At 44.0% G+C, this 12823-nt stretch overlaps 1 protein-coding gene across 6 annotated transcripts in view; it reads left to right on the plus strand.

The window, feature by feature from the left end:
- Positions 1–3815: 3815 nt before the first annotated feature.
- The window catches only part of LOC311233655 (transcription elongation regulator 1-like), a gene marked incomplete at its 5' end in the record, with an annotated part of 52567 nt that continues 43559 nt past the window's right edge, over positions 3816–12823 (plus strand). For 3 of the 6 annotated variants that reach the window (XM_084320623.1, XM_084320620.1, XM_084320621.1), the window contains 5 exons: positions 3836–3882; positions 5355–5574; positions 8268–8429; positions 9055–9346; positions 10720–11550. In XM_084320623.1, the coding sequence (XP_084176749.1) occupies positions 3836–3882; positions 5355–5574; positions 8268–8429; positions 9055–9346; positions 10720–11550 (1552 nt within the window). Of the gene's footprint in view, positions 3883–3989; positions 4108–5354; positions 5575–8267; positions 8430–9054; positions 9347–10719; positions 11551–12823 lie in introns of those variants that run through there. The other 3 variants (XM_084320624.1, XM_084320625.1, XM_084320622.1) reach the window with 2 other exon arrangements.

The following is a 12823-nucleotide window of genomic DNA, read 5'->3' on the forward strand; positions in this document are numbered from 1 at the left end:
TCAGGTTGCACAAGTCCTGCTTGGATTCATTCTTGGACATCAGCCTCCTGCTGGTCTCCTGAGCCCTGATCCCTCCATCCCTTTTTTCTTGTGAAAAGTACTTAGCAGAGGCCTCAGTCACCATTTTAACAACCCTCTCGATGCTTTGTGTGTGGCAAGGCCAGTCGAGAACCTCCATGGGGGTGTTGATGAAGTTCTTCACCTCGGAGGTGCTTAGGGAGCAGGTGAGAGGTGGCTCTGACACATCTTCTGACCAGCTGATTAAGCCACCAATGCTGGAAGCGTCACTATTGATGTGAGGTGTTCTTCTGATCCTGACAGAGGAGTCTCCCAGCTGAGTGTCTGGATCCCCCTCTCCCCTGATGGCCAGGATTCTCTCCACCCCCTCAATTCTCTCTTTTTGATCCTCAGAGCACAGCAGTGTTTGGAGGATGGCTTCACTGTGGGCATACCAAGCAGATCTTCTCACAGTTGGCATCACAACATCCAGCACCTCCTTCCTCTGAGACTTGAGGTAGTCCAGGTGAAACAGGATGTGCCTAGGCCCTTCGATCCAGGAGTGCTTGACCTTCATGTTGAACCAACATGGATAATACACTCCAATGATGAATTCCACAATGCATTGTAGATTATTCAGGTTCTTTCTTTTAAGTTGATGCTTTGACACCCAGAGCCTGAGGAGTCTGTTTGCTGTGGTGAGCCAGCGGCTGTGGTTTACCGGTCCAATCTCCAGCAGAGCCAGCCTCGCAGAAAGCACTCCATCCCTGATTGCACAGACCAGCTTATAGCCATAGTGTTGATCAGTTGAGAGATCTTGAATGATCTTCTCAGGCAGCTTGATCAGCGGAGGGCCAAGAAAGATCCTGGTGAAGTTAGGATTGATCTCCAAGTCTGTAACAGAATCAAGGAGCTGTCCTATTGGCCCGGATAATTTGTTGTCTGACAGAGTAGCACCATCAACTTCAACAATGAGACGGTGCAGTGGAAGTTCACCAGTGTGCAGGTTGCACACCAACCAGACCAGCTTTCTCCCCAGGTGCAGCTACTTCACTCCAGTGTTGACATTGGTTGAGTCTCATCCAAGGGCCCACAAGGTCTTATCAGAACCTCTCTCCTTCAGCCAGGAAAACAGGACCTTAGCAATCTGCTCTGCATGGGACTCCTCTTTAGTTGCTTTCTCTGGTGTAAAGTGGAACATATAGTTGCTGCCAGGCTCACTAGCAACACTATAGTGTTCTTCCTTGATCTTTGCAGGAAAAGATTGGTCACTGCCCTCAGCTTCCATCATCATATTGGTCATGTCAATCCGCCCATCAAAGAGGATACAGGAGACCCCCCCCCCCTCCTCCCTGCACTTCTCCTCAAACTCTTCCCCCAGCTCTTGCATCAACTTTTCTTGTGCTCTCTTAACCTTGTTCTTATCAATCACTTTACTTGTGTCATCTTCTAAGATGAGTCCTGCATCAATCAGAGCTGCAGTTGCTGCAGTTGGCCTTAGACCTATGCCATACCTTACACTAGCAAGGGCGATGTTTGGAATCTCATCATAATTTTTCCGTAGCTTTGCTGAAGCTGCAGGGTCAGTTTCAGGAATGAGCTCAACTTCAGGGACTGTAAGGAGGCAATTACAGTTCCTCAGGTTCTTAATAAGAAATGTGCTTACAACACCACAGGAAGAGCAGAAAAGACAGATGGATAAAGATCAAGGACCGAGCAATATCCCAACTGCAGCGACCCTGGGATTTGGGTCGATTGGTCAGCCGAGTTGTCACTCTGCCAACCTGGGGCTGGCAGCGACGCTATTGGTCACGCAAGCCAGGGGTTGGCAGAGGGCAGGAGCTGACCTGGTAAAAGGGTATGGTAAAATCGGCCATTTTGAAATCCAAAATGATGTTCCAAATGATTTCCCATATATTTTTTAATCTTTGAAAGGGGATGGGTAAATTTGGCAATTTTGTAATACAATACCAATGGGTTCAAATGGTAAAATCGGCCATTTTGAAATCCAAAATTATGTAGGTTAGATTTATCCTATCCCAAAAATGAACTCATATTTGAATTCCCCATTAAGGAACACATCATTTAGACACCTTGCATGATAGGATTTCCTTCAGATTCATGTTGGCATCCATGTATGGCCAAGGGGTGAAAAATGGTAAAATCTGCCATTTTGAAATCCAAAATGATGTAGGTTAGAGTTATCTGATCCGAAAAATTTACTCATATTTGAATTCCCCATTAAGAAACACATCATTTAGACACCTTGCATGTTAGGATTTCCTTCAGATTCATGTTGGCATCCATGTATGGCCAAGGGGTGAACATTTTTTAAATCGGCCATTTTGAAATCCAAAACAATGTAGGTTAGAGTTATCCGATCCGAAAAATAATCCCATATTTGAATTCCCCACAAAAAAACACATATTTTAGACACCCCACTCGATTGATTTTTCACAAAAAAAAAGTATGGCCCGCCCTACCAGTCTAGGCTCTCCATTTCTTGGTTAAAGGCCTCACTAGAGTAGGTTTTGAGGTCCCTATATGTGACTGTTTTGTGACAGCCGGCCTTTTGTTTTAGCTTTTTGCGGGTACAGAATATCATATAATGATCGATTAACCTGCATGCTATAACCCCTTTATTGGAGATCCTGGACTTGTCAGAGGTCAGAATGAGATCAATGGTTTGTGGTGAATCACACACTCTTGTGGGTTGGGTGATTAAACGGATCATGCCGTTTGTTGTAAAAGCCAATTGTGAAATGAACTATGCAGCTGAAGTTGTAGGTATAAAACCACTATAAGCACTAGTAAACTCCCACAAAGCTAACATTAAATTGATGTAGTGATCTGTTACCCAAGTAAGATCACACAGCCCGGAAGAACATTTTTACATTTATTTTGAATGTGTAGGTATGGGTTTTGATTGATTGATTGAAAACTTTATTAACAGATTGCAGAATGGGTACAATACAGTACAGCTCAATACACACAATTGTTAAGGGGATGCAGACCAGAGAAAGACTTTCGTCTTGTTTCCACCAGGGTCCCCCATTTTCAATTCATCAGGACATATATGACATACATGACATACAGATAGTCAGTACTGCTACATCTATACATTTATGACATACCAGATTTGCAAATACAGTACTGTTTGTGATACAGAAGGAGTCAAGAAAAGGGAGTATATACATTTGACGTAGAAACTGTACATTGGAGGAGGTTGGGTGGGGGGGGGTTGGGTACACTGGGATATTGACAACCATACTGGGTAATTTACATTGGAGGTGGTTGGGGGGGGGGGGGGTAGTGGGTTAGGAATAGGTTTATAAACAATTTAAGGTGAACACATTTCGGCTTTGATCCCTTGTGATTGAGCAGTGCTTTTTCATTTAAATACATGTCTCATATAGGCAAAAATATTCCCAAATTATAACTTTTTAAAGAACACAGACACATGTATACACTTTGCATGGCTCAATGACAATCTTAGCCAGAAGGAAGCCATTCATTGTATTACAATCATGCTTACAATATATAATATACCTACAATTATCTCAAATGCCTACTTTTATATAGTTTGTATCAGTGGAGCTTCATTATCTTCCCAATAATTATTATCTCTCACACACACGCACAGTCAGTCGCACACTATTAGCCGGGTCCAAGAGTCGGGTCCAAGGCAATCGAACAACAAAGACGTCGCGGTCGTTGGTGCCAACCAATCACATTATAAACATCGGGGATGTATTCCGATTGACACAATGTTTGACCAATAAGCACGTACGGAAATGTGTTATGGGCGTTTCCAGGAAGAGTGTTACATTTTCCTGTAATGGCGGACCAGGCAGACATCGAAAGTATCGGATTTAACGACAACAGGTTAGAGTGAAGCGAATACAGCCTCAAATGTCGCATTAGTGCAGTATAGTGTATGGACGAGATTTTAGCATTGATATATAGTCGTTTCCCCCATGCAGTTATCAGAGCAGTAGAGTATTACTCGTGAATCTGGCCACACACTAGCTAGCTCGTTAGCTGAGGTTTACCATTATAGCTAACTAACCAGCTAACAGCGTAGCGTCGCCGAGCTCTTCGCAGCACGAGGTAAAACAAACACATATAACCGGTTGACCAAGTTAATGTAACGTATCCAAGTCTGCTAACTTTCTTTGCTCACAATCTGTCTATGGTGTATTGTGCCATGGAACCAGCCATGCTAACGGTACACTCAATGCATTATGGTTGGTGCATCAAAACCAGCTAACGTTACTGAGCTAACAGTAGCCAGCAGCTAACATTAACAACAAGCTACACATGCTCGGATTCTTTTGCCAATCAGAGCTTGGACTTAATGTGAGGTGGTGTTTTGTTACTTTGAATTAGGCTAGTGAGCACAGGCTAGCTAACGTTACTTGTTGTCACAACGCACAAGTGTGGTTCAATAGATACAGCTAACATCATCTGAGCTAAAGTGACCTCATCTCCCCATTCAATGGTATACAAGTCTATATAGGACAACACTAATCTGTTTGTACGTGAGTTGATTGATGCTTTAACTCTAATCAAGTCCTGACCAAAAGGCTTGGCGTCAAAGTTGGGGTGCACTTAGCCCCTTTCGTGACTGTGATCAGTGTGATGCAAGCCTTGCTTTAATGTGTATATAATGTGTATTAAAGCAAGGCTTGCATCACAGTCACGAAAGGGGCTACTATACTAGGGTGCACTGTGAGCAGAAAGTAGTTCTTCATGTGTCTCAGAGTGGGGAAAGCCAAAAGCTGGTCAATTTTGACTGGTGGCTTGTACGTTTGTCAGTTGCACTCAATGTTTTGCAGGTATTTTAAAATCCATAATTCAATATCCTGGTAGTTGGCCTGTATAAATAAAGACTAGACTGGTTAAATGTTTAGCTGTGACTAGCAGCTTGTATAGACCGGTCTGTGGTTGGTTCCCAAAATGAAAAACAAGCTTGTGTTGTGTGATAAGGGATTTGACCCATCTGTGGTGTTGGTTATGTATTTTGTGTTTAGGTCCTGGCAATGGCCTTGGTTTTAATTGTGGCAAACAGGGCCAGGTATTTATTTGGACAGGTTTTCTGAGCAACTACAGATAACAACAGGGTTGTGACGATATGTGGTGAAAATTGCAAAATGTGACTATTCACTTACTCGCAGTCTGTAGCCCTGCGTGTACTCAGTAACTCATAACATTGTACGACAAGTGCTGGGTGTTAGTTGGAAGCCAGTGATTTGTATACAAGCTAAGCCTGTATAGGATGTGGAAGTTCTCTCCTAATATTACAAGTCGATTTTGCAGCAAACCATTGACTTGTCTGGTGGTATTGTTTTTGTTAGAATGGCGCAGCAGCCTGTGCGGTTTCGCGGGCCTGCGCCCCCCCAGTCTCCAGTGTTGCGTGGCCCGCCCCCACTCCTCAGGCCACCGCCCCCTCCTTTTGGGATGATGCGAGGGCCCCCACCACGGCCACCTTTTGGACGGCCACCTTTTGACCCCAGCATGCCGCCTATCCCACCACCCGGTGGCATGCCACCACCCATTGGACCTCCACACCTACAGGTAACTGTTGTCCTATCGGTGTCAAACTCATTTTCACAGAGGGCCACATCAGCATTATGGTTGCCCTCAAAGGGCCAAAGACCGTATAAATGTTAATGTAATGTAAAATAAATGTAGAGCACTCATTTACATATTGTTAAACATGTTGTTTCTGTATTTATTACTTATTCAAGTTATACATATTGCATATTTGCATAGATGTAAAAATATATGTTAGCTTATTTTATTTTAACAAATAATTTTAGTTTATCAGAACCCCATCCCATATTACTCCATCAATCAATGATCAAACCATTCAAGTAAATAACAAAGAAGAATATCATCAAATACAAGCTATGACATTAAGTTTGTTCAAAACCTTTTTGTCACAGTCAAGAGGGGCATAACTAACAACTGTGAGCTGCAAAGAACACGTGGGACAGATGTAGCAGATGTTACAAAAACAAATAGTTTAATTAACTTTAATTAACAGATTGCAGAATGGATACAGTACAGCTCAATACACACAATTGTTAAGGGGATGCAGACCAGAGAAAGACTTTCGACTTGTTTACATCAGGGTCCCCCATTTTCAATTCGTAATGAAATTGCTATTATGTGTCTGCATGAACTAGGGATGGGTATCGTTAGGATTTTATCGATACTACTACTCTTATCGATACTGCTTAACGGTTCGGTACTTTATCGATACTCTTATCGGTTCTTTTTGGTTATTTTTTTGCAAGAAAAAAAGACAATTAATTAAGAACAGAATCAACATTGCTTTATTATTTATAAATACAACTTTATAAATAAGTATTATAAATAAATATAATTTCTTCAGCAACAGCAGCAGCAATGTTCTTTTATATAACTTTATAAATAAATATAATAAATTAATATAATTTCTTCAGCAACAGCAGCAACAATGTTTTAAATGTGTCTGACTCTGAATTATAGACTTTTTATAATAAACAACAAATGCAAAAGGCTAACAGAACTGTGACACTCGTTCACCCTATCCTCTGTCATCCTTCCTCTAGCTGCTAGGGAGAAAGGACTTTGGGTGGTGGAGGGAGGTAGAGGGAGGATGTGTGGTGGCCCTGGGCTCACTGGGCTGGGACATAGTGGCTGACGCCTCAGCTTGACGATCTATAAAAAGTTTAGATTGTAGTATTTGTAGCTAAACAATTGTTTTGTTTATTGACCTCATTTTCTTCTTCTAAATTCATGCTATATTATGTTATTATGTTATTTGATACTATCTTGTCTAGCACAGTCTCTGGAGCGTAACAGTAAGAAGCATTTTGTATGAAAGTATTCTGTACTTCTGTATGACAACTATTAAAGAACTTGAACTTGAGCCTATTTGTAATAATTCGTTATTAGCCTAGGCAACTCCGTATCTTGGGTTACGGCTGCAGTATGCAGATGGAACACTGCGCGCAAGGCAGTCGAATACGCGCATTTCTGCACACTAATATCATGTTTTGCCAACAGATGTTTTGATAAATTGATTTGCTCGTATTGCCACCCTTACTGGCAAATGTTTTGTTGCACTTGTGGCAACGTGCATTGTCGGCATTGACCCTTGTAAAGTATATCCATACTTTAGAACGCTTCGCTCTATCCGCCATGATCACGACTCAGTGCATGCAGAGCTGCTGTCTGTGTGCAGCGCGCTATAGCACGGGGCGTCGGGGAGCACTTTCATTAAGGAGTACCCGTATGTAGTACCCGTATGTCTATGTGTAGCACTAGCGAGCGACTCGCGAGGAGTGTGTGTAATAATTGACTCGCTGGCTGCGGCTCGCTTCTCGTGCAGAGACAGAGAGAGGATCGTTCGCAACTTTTAAATAATAATAATAATAATAATTTCTCTAGAGTATCGATAGCAGTACCGAGGACGTCAGAGCTTATAAATACTCCGGTATTTTCTAATATAGTACCGGTTCCCGTTTAAAACCGGGGTCCGGGGGGCATCCCTAGCATGAACACACTGTACTCAAAAATGTAACTACTCAAAAATAACAAAATAAGGGTTGTCTCAGTTCACAACTATATTGGTCAAGTTTTGGGTGGGACTTGTTTGCGTCCCTACAGCTTCTTATTCAATTGAGCGAGATGCTCGGTTATGTCACACAGCCAGTTTGCATCGGACAGTTCACACAATATTTCTTCAACCCTTTGTTACCTATTCCGCCTGGATCTTTTTTGTATTGTGGGCTGTAAAATTGTCAAATAATGTCTGAGGAGTAAGTGCTTTTGGCTTTTTTCCTTTGTTACTTCATCAATACCTCAGATGTTCAACATACATGTGTAAGAATGTGTAATAACTAAGGCTGTCAAAGTTAAAGCTTTATTAACGCATTAACCCACAATTCTTTTAACGCCGCTATTTTTGAACCCAAGATTAATGTTTATTTTCTTACCAGAGCTCTTGGGGGCCACATCAAATGACGTGGCGGGCCATGAGTTTGACACCTATGTACCTATCTTATAACGTTTGGCTTTGGGGAGATGTAAAGCAAAATCATAGACTTCTGTTTGCAATGATGTGCCACAGAGCACTTTATAGACACATAAACAAAGTAAGTTCACTAACATCACTGTAGTTCCACCATCCCGGAGTTGGCACAACCATTTGACTTAATGTAAACTCGAATGTCTCAATGGTCCAAACACTCAGCGTTTGCCTCTTTTCGTTGCCACAGAGACCCCCATTCCTTCCCCCTCCTATGGGGAACCTGCCCCCGCCCCCGGGGATGCTGTTTCCCCCTGGAATGCCCCCCGGCCCCGTTCCTGCAGCTGGAGCCCCCCCTACCCTCAACCCTACGGAGGAGATCTGGGTGGAGAACAAAACTCCAGAAGGAAAGGTGAGGCAGCGGCTACATGCACTCATACACACATACAGTTCCCCAGGGACATACTAACGGATGATAATGCCCACAACTGCTTATGAGTATTTTTTTTTTATGACCCACCTTTGCATGTGTGCAATGCAATGCATGTACATTCTCTTGACACATTATGCATTCATGTTAATACATTGTATTCCAGTTCCTCACAAGTGTCCTCAGGGTTTGCACAAGGTCCTTGAAGGGCTTAGTTAAAGTGCTTGATCTTCGTAAAAAAAAAAAAAAGTCAAGGCCTGGAATTCCTTGAAAACAGCAATTTTTTAAAACAAGGTGCTTAAACAGTCCTTGAAATTCAATCAGCCATTCGCATTGAAAGTTTTGTTCATCCATGATAAAATTGTTCTGAATCAAGGCATTTCATTTTAAAATCTAAAGTATAACAAATTGTCAGAAATAGGTTTTAAGCCATACATATTGAATCCGATTTCCTTTCAATAAAAAAAACAGCATTTAAAAGTTAATTGTATCCTTTTAAATGCCCTTTTAAAATGCAAAATGGTGCTTAGAAAAGTACTTGAAAGTCCTTGAATTTTATTTTGCAATGTCTGTGGGAACCCTGTGTCCTCTTGTCCTCCTCTCTCAGCCGTACTACTACAACGCCAGGACCAGAGAGTCGTGCTGGAGCAAACCAGACAGGGTGAAGATCATCCAGCAGTCTGAGCTCAACCCGCTGCTTGTAGCCGGAGGAGGAGCCACCGCGGCCGGGCCAGGCACGGGGGGCATGGCCGTGGCCACCACCACCTCCTCCGGCACGGCCACAGCCAGCACAATAACCACGGCCATGCCCACCCAGGCCCCCTCCCCGACCCTGTCCCGTACTCACAGCTCCAGCCCGGAGTCCACGGCCACTCCATCTCCTGCTGTCTCCATCGCGGGTCAGTCTGCAGGGCCGGTATCTGGACACGCACTTAAGTCCAATGCACACGGCGGGGCTAAATATCGCCTCAATCCTATTTTTTCTTTTTGGCAGACAGGTGACACGACAAGGACAATGAGGAAATAACATGACTTCTACTGGTGTATCATTTGTAATATAAATTAATTTATCAATACATTCATTGATCAATAACCTACTTACCCCGTACTTTTCGCACTATAAGCCGCACCGGACTATAAGCCGCAGCAGCTAAATTGAATGATGTGTACATATATAAGCCGCACTGGACTATAAGCCGCAGGTGTTTTAATGTTTAATTACCATATGTAATTAGCATTGGGACACAATACTGTCGGACAAATAACAAGAATTAACTCATTTACAAGTTGTATTAAGTTTAGCAAATAAGGGAACAGATAAATAACATTTCAATGCAGTCAAAAAAGCAATATTTTGATTTTTACATTTTCGGGTTTGGTCACGTCGAGTCACATATAAGCCGCACCGTTATATAAGCCACAGGGTCGAAAAATGGGGGGAAAAGCCGCGGCTTATAGTCCGAAAAGTACGGTATTATTACCATGCTATTTATGTTAATTATTAATTAACTAAGTTAGTAGTTCATTTATATGTGCTGCTTAATATAGCCTACATTAACAAATTTGTCTTTATCGATACTCCCATCAATCGACAATCATGACATTGCATTACTGCTGATCAGCACGCCTTTCAGGTTAATTGGTGACAAAAAAAAGGTTTCTCACTTTTTTTGCCGATAGACCATCTAGAACTTTCCATAAATCCATTTAGTTAGATCCAGCACTGAATGCATTTTGTCATTATGATACATTTTCGATGACGACAACAACTAGCGTTAGTTATTTCCTGTTTGATTCAGGACGTGATGTCACACGAATGCCAGGTTCACTCAGCCAATGGACCATTTGTTTTATTAGGTTGTAAACCGTCCTGAATGGTCATGTGGGGTGCTAAGCGATTGCTGTTGAGCGACAGCTGATCGCATCGCCAGGCGACATCACTCGCCCGCCGTGTGTTTTGGACTTTATATACACACACACACACACACAAGTTCATGATAACATTTTGATGTATTTCCATACGCACAGAAGCACAATGATATTATGCTCTTATTCTATAGAACAAAAATCCAGATAAAAAAGTGAGGGCTTGGGGGACATTGAGACTAGGGTAACTAATTTCTGCCCTTCTGAATCTGAAACTGCAAATGTGTTGAATGAGTGGGAATTGAGTTCCATTGATGGCTATGGCTGATTTACACATGTATCATGTACACAGTTTGCACACTATAGTAAGTATACTCTTTCTCCATGTGTGTGTGCTCCCATACAGCCTCTACTGTAGCAGACCTAACACCAGTTGCTACGGTGACCTCGACTGTCTCTGTTTCTCCGGCCGCTGTGGTGACTGTTTCCACAATGCCATCATCGTCAGTCACGGCGGTGCCCCACAGCCTGGCCCAGCCCCACAGCCTGGCCCAGCCTCTACTGCCTACGGCCCAGCCCCACAGCCTGGCCCAGCCCCACAGCCTAGCCCAGCCCCACAGCCTGGCCCAGCCCCACAGCCTAGCCCAGCCCCACAGCCTGGCCCAGCCCCACAGCCTGGCCCAGCCCCACAGCCTAGCCCAGCCCCACAGCCTGGCCCAGCCCCACAGCCTGGCCCAGCCTCACAGCCTGGCCCAGCCACACAGCCTGGCCCAGCCTCACAGCCTGGCCCAGCCCCACAGCCTGGTCCAGCCCCACAGCCTGGCCCAGCCTCACAGCCTGGCCCAGCCCCACAGCCTGGCCCAGCCCCACAGCCTGGCCCAGCCTCACAGCCTGGCCCAGCCCCACAGCCTGGCCCAGCCTCACAGCCTGGTCCAGCCCCACAGCCTAGTCCAGCCCCACGGCCTGGTCCAGCCCCACGGCCTGGTCCAGCCCCACGGCCTGGTCCAGCCCCACGGCCTGGTCCAGCCGCACGGCCTGGTCCAGCCCCACGGCATGGTCCAGCCCCACGGCCTGATCCAGCCCCACGGCCTGATCCAGCCCCACGGCCTGGTCCAGGCCCACGGCCTGATCCAGTCTCACGGCCTGGTCCAGCCCACCGCCACCATACCCACCTTTCCCCCAGTTATGGTGCCACCTTTCAGAGTGCCACTGCCTGGCATGCACATCCCTCTGCCAGGTAAGGGTCCCGGTTGCATCACTGGAACGTATGACCCCTGCATGTCACTCTCACATTCTCCTCCTCCATCATCATGTGTGTCTACTCTTCTCTTCCCCGAATAGTTCTCCCTTTCCATCACAAGGGAATTCAATCGATCAAGATTAGGGGTGCACCGATATATCGGTCGGGTATCGGTATCGGCCGATAAGTGCCTTGTTGCCTGCTATCGGCCGATAAGCTCAAATGTGCCCATAGCAGTCGCCGATAAATAACCATCAATTTGTGTAGCGTCAAAAGGCAAAAAGAAAAAAAGTTCACTCGCGACCTACCTGCACAACGCCCGCCGTCCCCCACACACACACAAGCTACTGCATCAAAGTTACTACTTATGATTAACAAGGCATTCGTTTTGTGGCATTAACATTATATAGTTAGTGTTACACGTTCATAACATCAGCATATTATTTACCCGAACGTAGCAAGCGTTCATACTAGCTCAGTTCCTTCCGTTGCTCACAGAGCCCGGAGTTTTACCCATTCTGCAATCTGTTAATAACGTTTTCAATCAGACACATGTATAGAAAGGCTTTGTTTTATTATAACATGGCAGTAGCCGATAAATATCCATCAATTTGTGTAGCGTCAAGACAAAAAAAAGTTCACTCGCGACTAGGGCTGCAACTAATGACTAATTTGGTAGTCGACTAATCTGTCTTATTTTTTCGATTAGTCGACTAATCGAAAACCAATTATGTAAACAAAAAAAAACAAAAAAGGATATCATTTTTTTTTTTTTTTTTTTAAACTACCTATCTTTGTGAAAGTGGCTTCTCAGCTCTGGTCCAGCTGAAGACAGAGCAGAGGAACAGATTGGACATTGAGCATGACCTCAGAGTTGCTTGTCTACCATCACCACAGACTTTGAGACTCTTGTCAGGACCAAACAACAACATCATAACATGATGATCCCATAGCAAATTAAAATAATGACTCATGAAACATTTGAATTTGGATCTTTAAGCCACTTTAAATGAAAATGTATTTGAAGAACAATACAGCAATCACTCATAACAAGATAAATAAATTAAATAATACAAATTAAAGTGGAAGTGTACTTTAAATAACTAAAAAAATAATAATAAAAAATAAATAACTAGCAGCATCTGCCCCCAGCACCGCGGCTGATGGGGCTGTAACTTGGTCCAGGACCAGGAGGGTGACGTGGAACAGCTGTAAGGGGAGAGGGGGATGAGTCAGATCAGACAGACTTCTAGGTCTTTTGTTTGCTGTG

Source organism: Notolepis coatsorum (assembly GCF_963971535.1).
Source record: "Notolepis coatsorum genome assembly, chromosome: 8".
Taxonomy (NCBI): domain Eukaryota; kingdom Metazoa; phylum Chordata; class Actinopteri; order Aulopiformes; family Paralepididae; genus Notolepis; species Notolepis coatsorum.